Source organism: Thermobia domestica, chromosome 1, assembly GCF_964235325.1.
Source record: "Thermobia domestica chromosome 1, izTheDome1.hap1.1, whole genome shotgun sequence".
NCBI classification, from domain to species: Eukaryota; Metazoa; Arthropoda; class Insecta; order Zygentoma; family Lepismatidae; genus Thermobia; species Thermobia domestica.
In genome coordinates, this window is record NC_137454.1 from 213,206,294 (window position 1) to 213,229,779 (window position 23,486).

Genomic DNA, 23,486 nt, shown 5'->3' on the forward strand with positions numbered 1-23,486 from the left:
GTCAGAGCATTAATGCAACTGTGTACTGTCAGCTGTTAGGCAGTGTTCAAGAAAACCTCAAAACTCTGGAGCCGGCACTTTTGAATCGCAAAGGGGTCCTACTGTTACAGAACAATGCTAAGCCCCACGTGAAAAGGATGACCCGAGATACCATTCTACGCCTTGAACGGGAAACATTATTGCGTCTGCCATACTTCCCGGACATTGCACCGTCATATTATCACCTGTTCCATCATTTGGACAATCACCTTACAGGACGCCAGTTCAAATCCCTAGTAGAGATGCAAAATACACTTAATATCTTCTTCGCTTCCCGGCCCACGAAGTTCTACCGCGATGGAATCCATGGCCTCCCAGAACGTTGCAGAAGGTCGTCGATGCTGATGGGAACTAATTTTGATCTTCCAGGTAGTCATAGTCCGAAGTGAAATATCGATGTTCGAAGGGGTGGGTGAAAAAGCGATATAACTTTCTTGGTTACATTTATAGATAGGTTCTGTGTACAAGGGCTTAAATTGAAATAGTTACGCACAAAGGTATAATGTTTGGTCCGGGTTATTGGTTAAACATAATAAAAACTACCTGGAACATAATTTATGGAGAAAAATAAAAAAATAAATAAAAATAAATAAATAAATAAAAAATAAATAATAATAATAATAATAATAATAATAATAATAATAATAATAATAATAATAATAATAATAATAATAATAATAATAATAACAGTGTTTTTAGTTTTCCGGAAGGAAAAGGATCCGGTTTTTCATGCCTCAAAACACTAGCTGCAACACTTTTTTTTTCTGTTTTGTACATTGTAGCGTACCATTCAAAAACGACGGGCCCCTCCTACTTAAATTTGCTGGCTTCACCGCTGTGGGTTCTATACCGTGAAAAGTTGAGTCAGTCCTTAACAGAAATGTTAAAACTAACTTATCACAGCTATTTTAGATATCGTGTTGGTGATGAAGATCAAGTATGGGCTTCTGATAATACTACACACTTAGGCTATACTATTATCTAGTTAAGTAGATGAATGGCGACAAAAGTCGAGTTATGCCTTTCGTAATACACATTGTTTGGCATGAACCAATCAGCTATCTAGAAGACTTTTTTCTGGTTAACAGAAATTGGAAACCATGAGAAAAGAACCAAATATAATATTGAGCAGCCTAATGCTCCGTACTCTATAAAACACATACCCCATTGACCGATATTCCCAATCCCTAATCCCCCTTCAGAACTAGAAGAATCCTCTACAGCAGAACAAATAGATGAATTACCTGAAACATCCACGTCCTTTGAGCCAAGCTATAGCTCAAAATCTAAAAAGAAATTCTTTCTAATTAATCAAATCAGACTGAACGATTATGAGACAGATCTGGGTCTCACTGTGTATTATGATGAATTGTTTGGATCAAGGTAAAAGGAGTGGAATTTACTGGGTCCTAACACTAGAATTTCGATTTTCAGGAACAAGCATGAACAATTTCCAATTTGAATTCGCAAAGAAAAATCTCTCGCAATTGAGTTTTACACTGTGCGTTTGCACGACTATGTTCAAAAATCCACTGCCTCGTAACTGGGTAAACCTGCCTGTTTGATATAAGTGTACGGAGTTTGAGACGTAAGACCTTAATGTATCCCTGTTTTATGTTGTTGAGGTGAGTTTCCAGCCAGAGGGGCATTATTCCATACCAGTCTTCGCAAATATTGCGAAGTGTAACGCATCGCATAACTTGCCAAAATCAATTATAATTGCTATGCTTATTATCGCAAACTAAAACGAAGATTTTGCTTTGCGTTGACGCAAACCGCAACAATATAGGGTTCCAGATGACAAACTAGACATTCCATTCGCACCAACAGTCAAAGAGCAAGGAGTATAACAGTTATCTATTTTTTCTGCTTCTTTGGGAGCTAAAGAAAAACATTTTCCTCTCATTCAGGAAAGTGGGTGTTCGTGTGTCTTTAGGAATAATTAACCGGTAGAAGGAATAAGGATATCTGAAACGGGTAATCCGGCAACCCTAGCGGCACAGCGCACTCTTACTGTAACAACTCAAGAAGCACAATATGTAATTCTAAAATTCTGTTCACCCTATATATTGAGTGTCATAACTTTTTATTTCATACAGCTAATGTGAATACGGAAAGGAAGTTTTTCTTTAAAAGAAAAGAAAAAGATTAAAACGTTTTTAAAGAGATGTGTACCGGTACATTAAACGCTATCTTCCGCATAAGAATTTTAAATGTGTCAATAAACCTTGTATTTATATAGCACAACCAAACGGAAGATATTTTACAAACGTTCCACGTGTATTACGTAAATATAACGAAAAATGTAAAATCATTCTCCGGAGCTTGCTTTGATCTTACGTGTGCATGGATTTCTGAAGGCAATAGTTTTTCGAAGCTCCAAGAAGGAATTTGCGTTTTTCATCAATAGTTTACTTCGTTCGTGTAAACACTTCATTCATATATCAGTTTACAATGTTATGGAATGTATTCAAAGAAAATAGAGGTTATACGCAACAGTAGCTTGTAAGGTCACTGAGGGTGAGAGGTTTTAACTTTTTGACTTGCGTTAGTGTTTCGGATTGACGTGGCCGCATAGTGCGCATGTGCAGATCGACCTTACGTGGCAGCACAGCTGGGCATGGAAATCTAAGTTCGGAAAGACGAGTGCCTAGAAAATAATTAGTTTCAAGCATATTGTGTTGTGTTTAATGTAAGTATTAGGGTTTATTTAACAATTACATTAGCATGAGTTTACCATTGTGATTTCGTGTCGATAAAATTAATGTTTGTTATCTATTTATGGTGCTTGACTCCCTATCGGTATTTGTGGCTTGATTTTGACCTCAATGAAAATTGATGAGCATGTTTTGATAAATCGTTGTCACATTTGGCAGTATTTCAGCGTGAAGTGCGAGATATTGTACATGATATATAGAAATCGAGTCGTATTTTAGTACCAAGAAGCATTAGTGATCATAGAATATATGCTTCTGTTATAATTCGACATTAAGTTAGTGTCAGGTTATTTTTCGTAGTGTTTAACATAGACAAGATACTGTATATTCACGACGGTTCTTACTGATTTCAGAAACAATGTATATAAACCGATCTTAGTAATATAATATTGTAAGGAAGCTATTAATAATATAGGAAGATAATTTACCTCAGTACGGTTCTGTGTTTCCGCCTATAATGTTCTGTTTATAATAGTGTTTTATAGGTTCCTAGCTTATACTTCCTGTATCACCAACGCGTACGCGAAATTTCTGTAAGTTGTTCATAAAAGTGAATGGAGTGGTACAGTATCTTGTATAGTTTCAATATTAGTTTTATATGTCAGTAAGATATCATCATAGTATTTGCTATGCTAGTGCATTAAATGCTACGCTATGAAGTACTTGTAGAAACTGTAAGGCTGAATAGATATGCTACTGAGAAACCACAGTCAAATCTAGTTTAGTTATGTCAAATTAACTGTAATATATTTAGTACAAGGCAGATTATTCTTAAGTTTGTCGCTGTATTATATTCATATAAGCATTAAATACTGGAGACTTAGGTTACGTAACGTGTTTATGTTGCTAACGAACACTAGTTTATGACAAGGGAGCAATACATTAATCGGCAGGGTTATAGAATAGTAGTCCGCATCCTCATTCACACTAGTTCTATAATTGTAATTACTCTATGCTCATTCAGTTGCAATACATAATCAGCCTTGCTACTAACCTGCCTTCACTAGTTATAGTTAGCTCGACATTACCATGTGCATTGAGTAATGAGCTTTGCTATATATATAAAAAGAAAGGTAATATTATTTAGTTTATCCCCCAAATCACTTCATAGTGATTACGGTTCGTTATTTGTAACTGTGATGAGCATACATATAGTATGGACGTATCACGTAAAATCTACAGTGCATAAAACAAGAACTAACTTGTGCTAGGTGGCCACTAAGAGGCACGAATGCTATCTACCCGAGTCAGAGTAGGAGTGCAGCAGTGTGTTCCGAGCGGTATAAGGGGATTCATCCGTAGAGGGCAGGCGCGTCGGTGACGGTGGGTATACACATAACCGAGGTATATACGCTTACAACGGCTCACTATAAATCACAATGCTGTCAATGGACTTGTGGGAACTACTAAATGCCATCCATAAAGGAACCCACCTTCACCTGCATGTGTGGACCAGCATTCTAGAACCTTCCCCGTTACTCGTGTTTTGTTTCTACACGAGTATGTTTTACGCCTGCTCTAAACTTTCTTGATTTTGTAATAGGGTATACTGTATAATTTTAAACGAAAATAATTTTATTTACTACGTTGTTGGTTCACGTTCATACGTTTCCGGTGCTGGTTAAGTTTAAGAACACCAAAATTTACAGTGAAAAGTGGACACACTGCATAGAAAGATGTTTTTAGGAAAAATATTCTGAATGCGACTAATTTATATAAGTTGTACAGCTGTATTTTATGTTCGCAAGTGTATTTAATGGTCTTAGACTAACGATTACTAATCTAGAACCGTTATAAGTGCTATACGACATCGAAAGTGAGTGAATGCATATGAAAGAGGACTGTATTACGTATTTTGTGTCTGCGTAGCATTTCTGTGCATTGTACAAAAGTTGTATCTTATTTTATAAGTGTAGAGTCACTAGTGAGAGCCCATTACAAGTGCTACTAGAGCTGAGCTCTTATCACTTTGAAAGCCACAATAAGGTAGTTGTAAATGCAGCATACATGCATTAACCTAACCAACCATCCCCTATTCCGTTCTCTCCTTCTTTACTAACATTCTACTTTACCCTCGTTACTTCCGCACACAACCTAAGTTCGAGGGTCTAATACTCACATCTGCCAGGGTCTAATACGTCTGCTAGGTACAGAAAATATAGGCCGGCGTGTATTTCGCTGTACTTTCATGTAAATAAGTTTTCCTTCTTTACTATCTTTGATCTGTTTGCTCTTAAAAATTTGGTCTTTCAGTAACTTAAAACAAAAATTGCAATTGTCTCTTGTCAATGTAAACCATTACCACTGTAAATTCCATATGTGGTTCGTGACTTTGAAACCCAGCGGAAACAGATGAACAACATATGCTGACGGAAATAGCTCATGCCAGACCTGTTCATTGTAAATTTTCAGCAGTTATTTTCTAATTGTGTTCTTAAATTTTTAACTGCACACATTTTAGATTTGGTCATGCATCACTTAACAGTTGACCTATTTTGACTCATTTGTTTCTTTATTTAGTCCTACACTAATATTTATTACGTAACATAAGTTGCATAGAAGTGGATTTGGTGAAGATCTGTTAATTAAGTAGATATTCTGTTCACCCATCCTTGCTTTCAGTTCAAATAATTCTCTTCATGGTGCATTACATATGTTTAGGTTGTGCTTCCTGTTGCACTCGGATATACAGGCCCCATGCATAATGATATACAAAGAGAGAAGAGCTGTATATCTGGACCGGGGCTCAAACCCGGAACCTTTGGCGTACCGTCATACCGTGCCGATGCATTAGCTACTACGCTACTCAGTCCGCTCCCTGAACAGCCATACATTTCCTCTGTCGAAGTTAGAGTTTATTCACTCGGACCATATGGTTTCTACCACAACTTCTCTTGTGTTTGGACATTCCGGTGTTCACATTCAGAACACCTTTGACGGTTTTATATATACATAAAATCACCGACATCAAGAGCGAAAACATGCATGACGATTCAGAGAGTAGACAGGTATGGTAATGTAGTGGTTATCACATTGGTATGGTAGACTAAAGATCCCGGGTTAGCCCTGCATTTTTTCATTCTTTGCATATCATTAAATTCGCACTTATGGAAAAATTGGTGTGTTAAAAATCGGTTGTTTCCTTCATTTATCAAAATAATATACTCCATAGTTTGTGAGGGAATAAGACTTACATTTTGGGCTTCTTTCGTAAACAAATCAGCTATTCATCTCTCTGGTGAACTTCGGGAAACAGAATTTCCTTCGTCGGTAAATGTTGAGAACATAGAAGTAAGTGTTACTGAATGTACAAATATGTGAGTAACTTGTAGTGTTCTATATTCAGTTTCGAAGTGTTTACTTTTGTGAGTGTTTTAAGAATCAGTTCCCGTGTTAGTAAGTGCTCTTTACCAAAATAACTGCTCTGTAGCTTGTGAGTTATCTTTAAATTCGGAACTTTTCTCTAGAAGAGTACAGGATGAGTAATGTGCGAATTCATTGTTTGTACTTCTCTTTTTCGACATATAAGTTCCGAAAAGAACATTTTCCCGAAATATAGTATGAAATTAGGGTTAGGGCGGTATAGAGATTATTATCTTAGATATTTATGTTTCTGTAGTCATTTCGGGGCCACGCTACTAGATGAATACATTTTGTAACTTCTGTACAGATTAAGAACAGTGGAAGAAATTTATATAATATTAAAACATTTGTTTGTGGAAATGGTATCCTTATGCCTTTCAACCCTGTTCTTTTCTTGGCACATGCCTATATCCCACTTGGGAAAAGTGAAGTTGAGAAAGGCCACCAAATATATTTGCTCAAAAATTACAGTTCTTTCACAGTTATCCCGGACATCTGTAATCGTATTTCCTTGTCGCCTCCTATCATTCTGCAAACTTACATGTCATTGTGTGAAAAACCCACACTAACCTGAGATACATGATCACTACAAACAAAGATATGAACGTAATCACTCTGCAAATCTATGCTTATAATTTTCGATCACGTGGATTGTACAGTTAGTAACAAAAGTTCTTTCCGTTTGGTAAAATTTATTTTGGGAATAACATCGTGTACTGGAATGTACAACAGTGGTACGGCTGGAACATACAATTGTTTAAATCACAAAATTACATTCTTAATTTACTGAAAACTGTACTCAAATTGTTCTTCCATTCTGAAGTTATTCACGAAACTAATTTCATCAGGCGGAAAGAACTTTTGTCGCTGACTGTGTGTGTAGTTTGCCTAGGCAACCCAGCATCAATATTTTGAACAACTCTGATGGTTGGGTGGTTGAAAAATTGCGTTAACAGTTAATATTCATTAAGCACGTATTCCATGATGGGTGTGGGTGACATAATATTGAAACTCACACTGAGATGTATAGTTAGGCCGATGGTCAAACCAGGAATTTCGCCTTATATGCTGATTCGCTAGGCACAACAGTAGTAAGTTATACGGTTTACGTAATCAAAAAGGGGTTGCGTACCGAATTCAAGAGTGAAAGTGGGTGACTGGTCTCTGGGTAGTATGCGTAGTGGCTGCCGTATTTGCTTGGTAATCCGGAAACTTTTGTTCCATTCGCATATTTTCATACTTTGAGTTTCAGTGAAACAACAGTTGCTTAACGGCCTTTATTTAGTTATCTCTACATATCACGTATTTTTGTTTCACTGGAAAGCAAAGTAGATTAAAATGCTGAAAGTAAATTCGACGTGGCATTTTTAATTTAATGCCTCACAGTTAGGACTTTTCGATCAAAGGAGATAGATGATTAATGAAAGTGAATATTATGAAAGGTTTGGTGGAATGAAAATGTGGAAAAAACCGGAAGAACCTACGGATGTCATGTTGTCCATTGCGAACTAACGATTCCTGGAATCGAATCAAAGATTATGCCCTCCAAAAAAGGAATTTGTGTACATGTTGGTATACTCCTAGAACAAATGAGTGAAATAATGCCTCATACATTTCAAATTACTATATATATAATTATTAGTACTAAATCAGTTTGTTGTGTACATTATTGCTGACAGATCTATAGGATACTTAATTTAAAAAAAAAAAAAAAAAAAAAAAAAACCTTGCATCTCGAATTTTTAGGGTTCATGCGTACAATTTCAGTGTTCCTTGATATACATTTTCTTCGACAAGGTCTAAAAGTTGCTGAACTGGACGCATTTTTATAGTTTTTTCCTGTGGAATTCTTCTGAGAAGAAACTACGTAACTCATTCTTCAGAAACTAGGAATAATAGTCAAGTTTTTTATATACCGGTATATACATGTGTTTTGTACAGTTAATAATATTTGCCACTAATCATTAGATCGTCATTCTTGCTGTAAACACAATGCGAACAAAATGTCAGAGAAAACTAAAACCCTGATTCAGTGAATAAAAAATTTGAGATACAAGGTAAGACTATTGTGTACAATTTTTATACATTGATTCGCAGTCTGTTCATATCATTAATGTTACTTTTAAGGGTCAAGATCGTACCATAAGGAGTCGGAATTCATTATGTCAGAGTAATGCTATTTGACGTCTGTAAATGGGTTTAGGTTTAGGGTAGTAATAGTTACGAAGTTCTTATCTATGTAGTATCCCTAATTTCTTCCACCCCTATTGAATTCTAGTTTTACTGGGATAGTAGGTCTAGTTCCACTATTGGTGTTTAGCAAATGGGCTAGAACTGCATTTGGGTAGAAATAAGACAGGATTATCGATCTTTATCTAGAATATCATGTAGGTGTATTCTACACTTAAGCTTTTGTAAAAACAGGTTTAAAAAAATCTTTTGTGTTCATTGAAACCATCTAATACTGCAAGGCGCGTATGGGTTGAAAAGAAGACTGACTGTGCCTTTCTTTTACATTTTTCTTTCTTTACATGTTATAGAATTATTGTAAACATTTACTTTTTCCGATCATAATTTTAAATTTTCGGTATGTTTTCTTTTCAGGTAACTAAAATGAATCCACAATATATGCAACCTCAATCACAGTACGGCAGATACGCCCCGATGCCAGGCAGCTTTAACCAGGGCTTTCCACCAAGCGGTCCGCCTGGTCAAATGGCTCCAGGTGGTGGGATGCCCCCTGCTCAACCAGCATCAACCACAGGACCTCCAGGTTATCAAAGACCACCCGGGCCGCAGGGACCTCAAAATCCTCCAGGTTTCTACGGTGGAATGCCACCAATGCCCACTGGTATGCCACCCGGTCCTACAAGTGCACCGTCTGGATTTTCTGGTCCCCCCGCCCCTGGCAGTCAGAATGCTCCAATGAGGGGCCCGCTTCCGCCTTCACCGCAAACTGGATACGGAGGTCCTGTTCCTAATGGTCCCAGTCCTGGTCAAGGTATGCGTATTTGCATTTTTCAGCAGTAAGAATGTTACAAATAGGGTAGTGTAGTTATCAAAGGCTGTAACTATTTCAAGGCAATTACAGTTTTAATACTGTATTTCATTCTTAAAAGCAATACCATCTGTTCGGAGAATTTTTCAGTTTTATTTGTGTTCCCATTTGTATTAGTCAAAATACTTGTTTTGTGAATTGAAGTTTTCGAAGATTAGGCTATTATATATATTTTTCTTTTTTAACACAAATTTAAAAATTGTTGAATTTTGAAATATTGTTAACCTGTCATTTTTGAGGCAAAGGATCGAAAAGTTTTGAACTGATGTTCTTTGGAATGTTATAATTCAGTGGCCTGAACATAAATTGTGGTAACGAAGTATTTTCTAAGAAATTCATTGTTCCTTATTCTTATATGTCTGGGGCAAGTAAAGAGAACAAAAATAAAACTGTGAACTTGAAGCTGGTTCTGTTTGGTAAAATGTAACTGATATTAACTTCTTATAGAAGTAAAATAATTATCTTTTATGTATTATGTCGTTGAGTATATAGGCGGAAAGAACACGTATGTTGATACTTCACCTTATTGGTACAGGTAGATAGTACTACCTTAGATAGTAGCCATACACATAAGAGTCTGGATACTCGGGTTTTTAGAAAGTGCATTTATTCATAATTATATGCAGTATTTCAGTACGAAAGTGTGCCGTTACAATCAATAGAAAAGGTCACTTTTAATGTGGCGAAAAAAATATAAAATAGTCCTCGTTTCTCTTAAAACGGGAGATTTCAAAAACATTGAAGAATGTATCCGCTTATTTTTAATGAGAAGTTTATATACAGAGTTTCGTTTTTAGTAACTTTGGGTGTCTTTCGCCGATTGTTATCCACTCAGCTGACTCCCTTTTTGACTCTGGAGTGCAGTGATGAAGCCGTGTTCCATTGTCATATACTGCATGAGAAAAAAAAAAAAAAAATGCGCTGAAGCTACAAATAGCTCTCTGGATCGTAGACGCGTTGTTGTTTTTGATCAGCTGTGAGCAAACGCGGTATCCACTTCGAACAGAACTTTCTCATGAACAAATGTTTATGCAAATTGGTGAACACGCTGCCTTCTGATATCTCTAAGGTGTCAGCTGTCTCACTCAACTTCACTGTACGATCGACCAAAACTATTGTGTTGACCTCTGTTTTGTGGAACAACTGCCGAATTTGGACGACCAGAGCTGAACGCATCGTTAGTATTTGTACGGCCGCGTTTAAATTCGGCAAACCACTTCTTTATCATTTGTCTCGACGGAGCAGAGTCTGAGTAACACTTATCAAGCCATTGCTTTGCTTGAATGGTACTTTTCCCGGCTCTATCGACATACGAAATTCAGATTTTTCCATTGTTTTGTAAATTACAAAAATTGCGTCACAAAACCACTGTAACTTGTGAATTTAAACGGCAGATTGTTGTGAAGTTGTGACACGTATCATTTGAAGGTTAATATTGCCTACACATCATATGGATTGTAAATAGTGGTGACATCTGTATGTCAACGTACGAACTTATTGAGTAACGTGTTTGCTCGAAGTAAATATTGTGTTCGACAATTAATATCAAATTATCCGGCCATTTTTCCGTGATGCAATCACAAAATCAGACAACGTTTGCGGTACTAATTCGGAAATCCTGTTTCGATTTTGTGTTGAAACTCCTGTTCCCCTAATCCCCCGTTAAGCTTTACACCCACGCCTCGTATTGCCTAGGAGCTGAGAAAGGACGTCAAACTCCAAATCAACCAACCTATTGCAACAAATTCCAACCCAAAATTTACCAAGATGTTACCAGGGTGTCTACAGGTCAAGATAGTCAAGAAATCGAACACTAGGTCAATAATGTTATGAAAAGTCAATAAATGGCGGTAGAGCAAGAATTTATGTTTTATATCCCAATGATGATATTCAGCTAGGACCTGTTAAAGGGACCTCTTGTCTTTCACCAGATGTAATGGAGAATAGCTCATTACGAGTATCTCGTGTAATCCTTGCCTTTGAAGAGTTTGTGTCTTAAGAAGCATTTATTTCCATCGATGTCGAGTGTGTGAAACGAGACTACCTTCAACTTAGCGATTCTTCCGTGTTTTAAGGAAGCAGTTAAATTATTTAATTGGAAGACATACAAGCTGGATCTGTTTCTTTCTCCGACGTGACATAGGTATGAATAGTATTTCGACAACTAAGCTCTTTCACTAGCTCTGACCGTGTTTCGCGGCAGTGATGCTGTAGAAAGAGGTTTCTCAGTTAATAAAGAGTGTTTGGTATAAAACTTGACAGAAGAGTCACTTGTTGGTCAAAGAACAGTGTATGGATCGGTTGCAGGAATGATTCCTATCGTTGAGATAACTAAAGCAATGGTTTTGGCGGTAAGAAATTTGTCATCTAGAAGACAGGAAGCTATAAAGGATAAGGGGAGCAAAGAGAAGGAAGTAAGAGAAAGTCTGCACAACAATTAAGTTTGTTGGAAATGAAGAAGAAGAGACTTATGCAGCAATCACATGAAGAAGTTGATTCTTTGGACAGAGAAATTACAAATCTAAAAAAGAAAATGAGTATGTAAGTGTGCTTATTCTAACATAGAAGTTTTGTTAAAAAGTATTTGTTACTGCTTACATTTTTGCTTAGTAATGCGTATTTTTCGTTAGTTAAAAAGCTATTTATGATAAGTGAAGATAAGTGTTTTAAGCAAGTATAAATGTGCAAGATATATCCTATCCAGGATGAAAGTTCAAGTGTATTCTAAGAGGTAACAAAGAGATGATTAGTTAAATTAGATGTGCAGTAAGAAAAATGTAAAATACCTTTAGCTTTGAGTTGAGTTGATTTTGAGTTTAACGTCCCTTTCAGCAGCGAGGCTATATGAGATGGGTCCTAGTGATTAACGTGGAATCCAAGCCGCATGAGCTCCCGCCGGGAATCGAACCCGGGTCTCCCACGCCAAAGGCGTGTACGCTAACTACTTAACCACGAAGGAGTTTTAACTTTAGCTTTCATCCTACCCGGCCATTGATAGGGTTTTAAAAAAATACCCTAAAATACTGTAGTACTTGGCCAAGAAAATTTGTAAAATCGTCAAGAAATACGGATTCTCAAAACTTGTAGACACCCTGGTTACGGACAAATTATTTATTAATTAAAATATCAGAACAGTCTACTCTTCGTTCTCAGCTTATATTGTTAAGATAATGAAGTATGTGATAATCGGCTTTGGTGCGAGCAGTCCTAGATTCGATTCCCGGTGGGGACACTTGGTCGAAAAGGTGTAATAGCTTTTCCAGGCCAGCCATTGTAAGATTTCTGATGAGTTTTCCTCATTCGCGTTAGACAAATGCCGGTATGGTACCTAACAAACAGGTCCCAGGCCCTTTGCCCCTTCTTCGGAGAGTGTGCTTGCCAAGGGACGCTATCCCTCATATGTGACGGGCTTAAGGCGGCTCAGGAAGCCAGTAATGTCCAGAAATATATATTAATAAATAAAATAAATGTATGATCGATAAAGTACGAGATTTTTGTAAGTGATATTTTTAACTTCTTTAGGCCCTTCACCGCCTCAGGGTGTTCCACAAATGCAGCCTCCAAGCTCTGGTCCACAGACAATGCAGCCTAAACCTCCTCATCTAATGGGTAAGTGAAGGCAATAATTTCTTTCTCTTTAGTGTAAATAATACTTAGTAGTTCTCCGATTTTTTCTGGTCTAGGATTACTTCAAGATTATGGTGTATTATGTTTTGGTTTAAATGCTATAAACGCTATGGATAACAATAGTTTTAAACCAATCATTAAAAAAAAGAAACTTAATTTAAAAAAAAAAAAAAGATTTTTACATTGTATAGATCGTCAAGGTATGTTGTGCTTAAACAAAGATATTTAGGAGTAAATATTGGCATCCTAGCTTCAGATGAGGCTTTTTTTTTCTGTCAAATGCATACTGAACATTACCTAAAGAAAAGTATCATGTTACTAAACAGTACTTGTATGTGCATGTGTATGATGAGAACTTACAAGTACAGAAATTATGTAACAAACTAGACCGATGGTACTTAAATTGGGAAGTGTGCAATTTGCTTGCGAGTTTACAAGCAAGTATATGAGATTAAACAAAAGAGTTCATATTGTTCCACTTTTTCCAGGAATCCAGAAAGTCATGGAAGTCTCATTTTATCAAGGTAGAAGTTTCAAAGTAGATGAACGTCAGAAAAAAAAAATATGTAGGCGTCCATGAATATCATCGAATTCTTCTAGAATGTATATGTTCGCAGTATGCATGTTTAGATCACGCAACAATGTAATATCGTTCTAGGTAGCCACTCATCAACGGAAATAAGTAATATAAATGTAGGTTATAAGTGGAATAAGAGATATATTTCTGTCAGATGTTTGGCTTGGAAATTCTTGGTGTGTACTTTAAAGGCTTAAATGGAGGGGTTCAGTGGGAAATTTCACATACTACCAATTATGTCTAACGATTTAATTCCATTTCAAGTCAGGCGGAAGTGGATGTGTGTAAGAAACTCGTGAAAATCCCACGTGATCTGCATCATCTGGAGAAGAATAACATGCGACCAAAAGATTATATTTTTTTCGAACATAAGCAGCTGTTAAACAGTTGCCTAAACTTGTCGCCATACCTGGTGTTTGAATACAATGAGTTGTTCTGCGTATAGTGGAATTGTATGGGATAATCACTACCTAGTTCCTTTTGGACAGTCGAACAATCAACACCAACCTGTACTCCGAGAAATTGGATCAGATGTATGCCATACTGTGCTAAAAGTACTGTGCATTAGTAAACATTAAGTGAGCCCTTCTCCAATAAGGCAACTCAAAAGCTCACTTTTCGAACAACCCAGATAATAAAGTGCAAAAGCTTGAGGGATTGGATTGTCATTCAGCATATATTCCGAACCTCTACTCTCAATGCTAGACAGCTTCCGTTTTAGTTAGGCGCATGATGCATTATTAAAGAAGCGTATTGTCTTGCGTATTTATGACTTTAAAGGATCTTTTTCACTAAATCTTTAAGTCAGCACTGTGTCTTGTAAAGCTAATTCAGTTAAATGTCTGCACACACAAGTAACAAAGTGAACAACGCTAAGCGGACATGCAAACCTTCCCAAGGAAGGGGAGGGGCCAGAAACACTAGCAAGGAAGTGTAAGTTCCTTAAAAAAAAAAAAAGTACCGTGTAAACTAAAGGAGCTGATGAGAAATACATTATCAGCTGAAGCCGAACCAGAATTACATGCACCAAATATACGTATGTACTAGATCAGCAAAGAAACATGGAATTTACTCGTTCTACTTTACGACAGAAGACACTGGATAAAAGAAAAGAAATTTGGGAACTCGTTCAATGAGCTAATGAGCAGTGGGTGCCTTAATGCCACTACTTTATGAGACTGGCAAGACAATGGCACTCTTCTGATTATTGTCGTTCCATTAGTGGGTGCTTCTTGCAGGTTGTAGTTTGCTAAGTTGAAAGCAGTGTTGATAGAAAGAGACTTGTGAGATATATTGAAGTGGAAAGCATAAGAACATTATAAACAATGAAGGGGAAGTGTTGTGATCGGAAATAATTTTATGAAGAAAGAAGTTCACGAGTCACACCAGTTCTCTTATCAATGTGTTAGTTTTCCGGGTTTGTAGAAGTAAAAATACGTTTCATACTTTGCGTTGTTTGTCTAGTCTTATTTTCTATTCACACTGTAATAAAATCCATGTGATTTACATACAACGGAGATAACTGCTTAAGTAATAATAATAATAATATATTTTTTGTATATATTGACTTCCTTATTTGATTTATCTATTTACGAAACTTAGATCGCTTAAAAGAAATTTTAATGACATAATTGCACATAGTGAAAATAAATATTTAACCACGTAAGTCGTAAAATTCGCAACAATATTTGCGGAGTGTTAATCGGTCAGTGGAAAGTAGTACTCGCAAATGTCACAAAGAAAGAAAGAAAGAAAATAAAGAATTTAGTGGAAACCATATTAGAGCAACAAGTTAATAGATGTATTGTGGAATTTTATATAAATTGTCCATTTGAACAATAGTCTTTTTATAAAAACAACCAGTGAGCTGTTCAGTACAGGGACAATTGTTGGGGATAATCTAAACCAAAGTTAAGTGTACAGCACAGTTTGTACTAATTATTCTTTATAAGAGGTAAGGATCCGCTGACACATTAATAAAACTCGTGCTGACGACATTCTCAGCTGGGAAATATACAGTTAAAATAACAAATTCAGAAGCAGAAATAAGTCACTGCTCTGAAGTAGATTACACTCTCCGAAAAAGTGAATTGTTAGATTATCGAAAAAACAGTCATCAGACGGTATAAATTACTATCAGCAATATGTTTCGGTACCAATTACCTAATAAATTTGGATGTTGGGATATGGAAAACACATACAAGTTGGCGTGAAAGCTATCTTATGAACTTGAATTTCATATAGTTGTTCAGTAATTAATGTTGTAAATAATGTAATTGCTGAATGAAAAGACATTAAGTTCTCGTTTTAGTTGTAGTACATGCAAGCCATATATATTACAATATTTTCAAGATGTTTACCCTCAGCAATAATGATTGTATATAATCTTATTTCAAAATTTAACACTATATTTTCTAATGAATACCCGCTAAAATTAACAAAAGTTGCACGTTCTATAGCTGACTTCAGTTTACCCAAAGATTTGAGGTTTCTCTGATAGACTGATTTACAAAGCACCTGGTACAGTAAGGTACTGCATATAGTTCGTAAAATTTAATAATTTAAGCGCAGAAAAAATAACTCCTAAACTTAATAGGTAGGTTTCGCGGCATCTTGTATAAGGGAGTGTCATAGAAAAGTACACATGTGGAGAAAAGGAGAAATTGTTTTAAAAAGATAAATATAAAAACTTAAAATTATTTGGTATTTTCAATGCAAAATTTCAATGAGGGAGTCACGATATGTCTGATGGAGGTTCCGTGGTTCGATCACAAACATTAAGAGAGAGTAATTGATTGCATCGTTCTCTCTCTCTCTCTCTTTTTTTTTTTTTCTCGGTTGTCCCGTTTCCTCACACATTTTCATTTTTCCTTAATAATTCACTTTTCAGTAATCATTCTTCTCTTTTAACCTTCAGAGCATAATCATAGTGTTTTTTTCAGGACATGGTGGTGCATCGCCAAGGCCTCCAATGCCTCCAGCTTCTCCTTCGGCCACATCTAATAGTTTAGCAAATCAGATGTCAGGGATGTCCATCAGTGGGCCACCTAAACCACCGACTTCAAGGGGTGTTGTAAGTAGACTTTCTGTTTACTTATTGCGTATAAACACTGAGTTGTGATCGTGCAACCGATTTGTAGACAAAGGCATAATTTCAGCAGTATTTCGTTGTCATTAGCATCAATTTTAAATTACTATGAGTACACATGTAAATTTATTTGTAGATTTTTTTGCATCAAATTAATCAGCAGTTTTAAAACATTCATAAAATGAAGAGTACAAAATTATTCAAAACTGAATATTTAGAAACATAAAATTTATATTCGAAATTTCTCAGCAATCTATAATGCAGTTCCAAATTAGTCTATCTTAGCCAAACGTACTGTTGGTTGGTAAAAGTAGGTAGGTATTTTGCATATATCTTTAGAGAAGAAAGTTGTAACAGCACGTAAGCCTTTACTACGAAATAATAATAATAATAATTTTAAAAAAACCGTAACGAAGTACTTCCATTTACAAACAATACGTAAATTTTATGTAGCGTTGTAAATTAGTAAAGTATTAGTCGTGGTTCTACTTTTTCCTTAGTTGACAAGTGTTTACATTTATCAAATAAATATTGCATCTATTCGTACTATTCGTATATTAGTCGAAGAGTAAGTAAGTAAAGAACATACTCTTGAAAGAGAGAATTCAGATAGTTAGTATAATGCGTATTAACTGTTGTGTGTTTTTTACCAGGGCTTCCCAGGCGATCCACCATTGAAATCAGGCATATCAGGAATACCTACAAGTGCTTCTAATTTTCCGGGAATTGCTCCTCCACAGCAGATGGGTTCCCCTGCAATGAACGGAGTCATGTCACCGTCAACACCTCCAGATCAATTTCAACAACAGAATATACAAGGACCTCCTAAACAACAACCACCTACGAGTTCACCAAATGTACAATCGAGGGAAATGCCATCGCAGTATATGAATGGTGTTCCACAAGCTAGTTTCCCGCCAAGGATTTCTGCGCCGCAAACTCAGACGACGTCCTCCTTAGGAGGTATGCCACCTCCTCGAGGAGTTGCACCACCGCCATCAATGGGTTCACAACCACCACCACCAATGAGTTCACAACCACCACCACCTACATCTGGAATGCCACCTTATTCTCAAGCAAGTTTTGGTGCAGCACCTCCTATGCCTGGAAGTCAGTCTTTCCAGCCCCCTAACCAATATCAGGTACGTGTATAATAAGTGAGATATAACGTCACTTGGAGTATCTTGGGGAAATATTGAGAAGTAGTTGTACATATTCTCCTGGATATATAAGTAGATTAACGGCAGTATATGTACAGTCAGAAACAATATTAAGTATAGGTTGGAGGTATCATTTCTTATACCTCCAACCTATACTTAATAATATTTCTGACTGTACAATCCAGACACGTAAATTTCCGACAGAAACGCCTTTGTACTTACTTTTAACACAAATTATCGTGAGAAATGGAGAGCGAATTGCTTCTAGGTAGTGTAGTAGATATCGCGTTAGCGCGGTAAGCCGGAGACCCAACTTCGATCATGTCCAGTCGTACTTTTCACTTTCTGAATTTCATTCAGTCTGCACAACAGAGGATTGGTATTAAAAGTATTCCATTAATATATATATATATATATATATATATATATATATATATATATATATATATGTGCTGGGTTAGAGCTGTCCAAGTACTACAGTTGGAAATTCTGGTACAATCAATGTGATGTAAGTGACAGAACGTCAACCGTAAAAGTGGAAATGTTTGTGACTTCTCTGGGAAAGAACTGAATGGTGTACTGATTGGCGCATCGGCACTATGAACCAGAGACTGAAGTCGCACTTTTTCATTTTTTTAAATTTCATTTATTCGGTACATAAATATCAAATATACGAGTAAGACTATACATGCTACATTCAAAAATCCAATTTCTGAACCTGACTAGTTCTTGATTTTGGTTGATTACATGAGCTGTATATATTTGACAGGAAATGGCTGGCTGTACATGACACACCACTGTCAAGTTTATATATATCAAAACATAAAAGTGCATGGATCAGTGCCATCAAAACATAAACGATGCCTTCAGAAAATAGTGAGAATCCAACGCGATAATAGTAACTGAAATTTATCCCTCACGTGAAAACCATAGTACACGGGTAGACAATTTTAATATTTGCTCATTAAAACAAAGGCCTAATTGCCGATCTCGTATTTCTCGAAAAAATAGTTCAAAATGAATTCGATTGTTCAAACTGTATATCTTCATTATACATCCATGTTCCTTCAGTTAGAACTAGAACTAATATTACAGGTCTCTTTTATTGCAAAAGGGCTACGACCAGCACAATGCTGAAGTCACCAATCTGGAGAATATATTCTTTCTATAATAAATTGTCAAAAACATAATGAAATTGGTAGATGTACAATGTCACGAAAAGCACCAAAAAAACAGTTGTAAAAATGAATTATAATATTTCAAAACTTTAATTGGACATATGCCTGTTGTGTTGATAAATAAATAAATAATTCGTAATGCCAAGCTAAAAATGAAAAGACAACCATCAAATGGGTTCACATTACATTACGGTATTCATATGATACAAACTACGATATATTCGGTTAAAGGTCATACAAGACAGTAGTAGGCGATAGGGAAACGAAAATAAAGATGTTCCAACCATAATTTGTCCTTATACCAGAACATAATAATTTGATTCTAGAGGAGGCTAAATAAATTGTACTTGACAACAAAGGGAAAACTTCTATTATATGGTAAGAGTAGAAGTGCCGATAACAAATGTCTTCAGCATATAGAGTATCTTAAACTACTAATTGTAGGAAGTTCCTATGTTCTTATAAAATGGGTAGGAAATCGAAACGGTTCGATTCTTGTGTAATGTGTTTTGTCCCTTCATGAAAAAAATTGAATCGAGCACTAAAAGCATAGTTTTCTTACCTGTTACGTTTGCAGAATATTAGATTTGTCAGTATAGTTGCGGTTGTTATTGTTCAGAGTTGAGGAGGTCTAAGAAGGTATTCTAGATTTGAACGAGGTTAGAAACAGATTATCGTTGAGAAATTTTTGAATAAATATACTTGATTTGTCATTGTTTTTTGTTCTTTCTGTATAGCTTACATTGTTAAAAATATTGTAAAATAATATAAGCAGATACGAACTCTTTAACCCTTGAAATATCTTCCACAAAATATAGAAATAATACTGTTTTAACACAATCTAAATTGAAGTGTATTAAAATGTGTTCAACTTATATATGAAAAGTAATTTATATAAATATTTTATTTAAAATTTATCTGCTGCTTCTCTCTTAAGAATTGTGTGAAGGTTTCTAATAAATTTTAATTTTCAGGACGCATATTCGAGCGCAAGTCATAGCATGAGTGGAGGAGCCCAGCCACAGCCGCCGTCGTTCCCTCCACAACCGTATCCAGCACCTCAGTCTCCGCATTCTCATCCTGCACAACCCACTCATCCCATGCAACCTCAACAGTCTAGAAGGCTTGATCCTGATCAAATGCCAAGCCCAGTAAGTACAGAGTCTCTCTTTTTTTTATGTGTAATATGTAATTATTCTATTCCAACTACTATTTGTCAGATACTATAACAAAAAATATATATTCAGTATTGTAAAAATACAATTTTCCCATTAGCCTCGGGTTGCCATATCAAAATTACCGAATACCAAGACATTGTTTCAGTAAAAGCATGACTTATCAGTTTAAAAGAAGAAAAGGGGATTGACTTTTGAAAACAGCTTCTTTTTTTTCTATTGTATAATTGTGTTGACGTTGTTGAAACTGTCTTGTTTTAAACGGGAAAATCCCTTCTCCAGTTTTTGTCCAAGCTAACTTCTTTCTTAACTGGGCGGCGCCAAATGTCAGGTCAGTTTTAATACGTTAAGATCTTTTATCAGATCGCCACTTGCGTGTGCTATTCATGTCACATTGATGTCTGTGTTGAAGTGTCTCGTTTTGCAAATAAGAGTAAAAGAAATCACTCTCTTCATTTTCACTGAGCGTAAGATATCCAACTAAGCAAAGTATCACGTGAAAAGAGAATGAGCCTAATGATAATGAAAATGAACTATATGTACTTTTAAAGTCGAAGTGTTTGTTTATATATATATATATATATATATATATATATATATATATATATATATATATATATATATATGAGAGAGAGAGAGAGAGAGAGCAACAATATTGAGAATAGATTCTCTCGTTTCATACAACACACTTTTAAATCTTGCTAACTTTGTTGATACAAGCATGTTCTCTTTTTATAGCAGAAAGGTTAACACGTACTCCCAATAAACGTGATCAGGTTCCTTATGGAGCACACAGATGTGGAAAGAAGTTAGCAATACCTAAGGTCCCATTGCAATATTAGATTCGCCATTTTATATTCTTGGAGTTGTGTCAACTACTGATATGATTTCAAGGGGGTGGCCTGGGGAGGAAATTCTATCTCTCTCAAAAAGATACGAAATTTTCCTCGATGCACATCTTTGACCTTGCTCAACGTATGTTATCAGTATTTTCTTAGTACTATTTTCGTCCCCTCCCCATATAAGATGTTATTGTAATCTGAGTTCGTACTACTGCAAACAAGGGTGTATCTATACAGTTGGGCAAGCATAGTGCGCCCGTCACGTGTTCGGTGAGCTGCATCACTACTGTACATACTAAATAGTGGAGCATGTGACGTTTATATTACATATTTTCGTTATATTTGCAGATTCAGGTAATGCAGGATGACCAACGGACTCGAGCTGGAATGTTCTACACAAATACGAAGGGACAAGTACCTCCATTGGTTACCACCAACTTCGTAACTCAGGATCAGGGGAACGCTGGGCCTCGATTTTTACGCTCTACTATGTACAATGTGCCTGCAACAATAGATATGATGAAACAGGTAACAGGTTCACCTTAATTGCATTAATATGTTATGATTGAGACACACTATGTGATTGACTGTAATAATAATAATAATAATAATAATAATAATAATAATAATAATAATAATAATAATAATAATAATAATTATTATTATTATTATTATTATTATTATTATTATTATTATTATTATTATTATTATTATTATTATTATTATTATTACAAAAAATTTGCTCAGTATTATCTCGAAGCACAGTGCAACATTTCAGATAAGACGCGTTTTCCTTCATCAGGTGCTGAAGTGCGCATCTTCACTAATTTATACTAATACATATAACTGTAGATCGATAATGTAGATAGTATGCTAAGTACACGTTGAAAACTCAAAATGAGTATGAATCCTAAATTCATATAAAATATACCGGTATATCTTCAGTTCAGTATGAACAGTTGCACCAAAAACGCTGATTCTGAGTGAATCGCAATAAATATCACACTTACAATTAATATAGATAATTAAATAGATTTTAGTAAGATTGAAACGAAATTTCAAATTGAATGAGGTTTGTTAATAAAGTTCGTTATCAGAATATCTCAGACTTTATCTATTTTTTTTTTTAATTCCTGGATTTATTTTTATTCGTTTTTTATCCTCATATGAAAAGCTTCCAACATATTACTCATCGTATTATCTATCTATGTTAGTACTTTTCAATTATATTAATGAACATTGCAAAATAATGAAAATGTGATCTGTGTATTTCATGGCTTGATGAAGGGAGAGTGGCTCTTCTGAAATATATCGTGAAGTTTTCAGTTGTGCTATGTACAAATACCGAAGCGTATTTTTGATTTTAAAAATGTGTTCCTTAAGGTCTTTCTGAAATTAATATTAACACCCAATGACAACAGGGGTTCGTACATAATTTTTCGTTGAACAATACATATGTACAGATGAATCAGATCGAGTTGTAAAGTGTAGTCAGATTGTATTGTGGCTTGCTATGATCTGTAATAAATTGTTCTCATATAATTGATAAATTGCTTTAAGTTTCTTGAATTAAAAAAAGAAAAGAAAAGAAAAGAAGAAAGAAATCATCTTAATGATTCACTAATATAATACTGGATGATTATGCCAATATTATTGCAATTGCAATTAACGTGCTCAGAGATTTTCACTTTAGAGAGGTTATATGTTTCACGCGGGAAACATCTCTTGATTTATCTATATCAATGGGACAATTAGCATGATTCAAAGCCAGCTAAAAGTGTACATGTGCCTTCCTTCTGCCAAGGAAATTTTATGTAGATATACCCTTACGAATGTGGAACTTTAAATAATAATTTTCTGACCAGAGTAATACACTTATTTATTAAAACTAAAATAATGTGTTACAATTTCAACAACTGAATAGTTGTCCTCAGAAACTGTTAAGTTGTTAACATATTATTTGAGTTTAATAAATAAATGTATTACTGTGGTTAGGACGTTATTTATGTGAAAATTATGTTCTGCAGGTAATAATGGAATTGTGCTTTAAGTAAAATAGTACCATGAGTATGACAGTTGTAAAGATAAATAAGGAAGTGGGGTTGGTGTAGGATTCCAGACTCTCAGTTTACTCGGGACAATCCGGATTACATCATCTGTCCCCAAGAAAAATTGTTCAGAACTCCATATGTCCTGGTTTTTATCCAAAGTTAATCGTGCAATAAATATATATATATATATATATATATATATATATATAACTTTTTTATAAATTGTGGAAATTCAACTAATAGGAATAATTCACTCTGTCACTCATCTCAGCTGAGTATTGACGATTAATTAATTTTGATATTTCAGCATAAAACAAGTGCGTAGTTATGAATACATTATAAAATTTCACGAGCTCCCTCGTGGCTATGTGAATAGTGTGCGCGCCTTTGGCGTAGGAGACGGGTTCGATTCCCGGCCAGAGCTCATGTGGTTCGGATCTCACTTTAAGCTGTAGGTCTACGTCTCATATAGCCTCGTTGCGGTTTCAGAGGATGTCCTGGTTGTTTAGTCTTAAAAGTCTTGAGGAGCCTTAGGTTGTTATGAACAGCAAGAATTACTATATATATTTATTATGTGTTGAACATATACCTAGGTATAGACAACAAATAAA

The 23,486-nt window shown here is 35.5% G+C and overlaps 1 protein-coding gene across 1 annotated transcript in view; it reads left to right on the plus strand.

The window, feature by feature from the left end:
- Positions 1-2,578: 2,578 nt before the first annotated feature.
- Positions 2,579-23,486, plus strand: part of Sec24CD (COPII coat complex component secretory 24CD) — a 63,203-nt gene continuing 42,295 nt past the window's right edge. Inside the window, exons 1-7 of the mRNA XM_081769662.1 lie at positions 2,579-2,731; positions 8,724-9,120; positions 12,700-12,786; positions 16,324-16,454; positions 17,123-17,611; positions 19,782-19,958; positions 21,173-21,352. Coding sequence (XP_081625788.1) covers positions 8,733-9,120; positions 12,700-12,786; positions 16,324-16,454; positions 17,123-17,611; positions 19,782-19,958; positions 21,173-21,352 — 1,452 coding nt within the window. The 5' untranslated portion in view covers positions 2,579-2,731; positions 8,724-8,732. The remainder of the gene's footprint in view (positions 2,732-8,723; positions 9,121-12,699; positions 12,787-16,323; positions 16,455-17,122; positions 17,612-19,781; positions 19,959-21,172; positions 21,353-23,486) is intronic.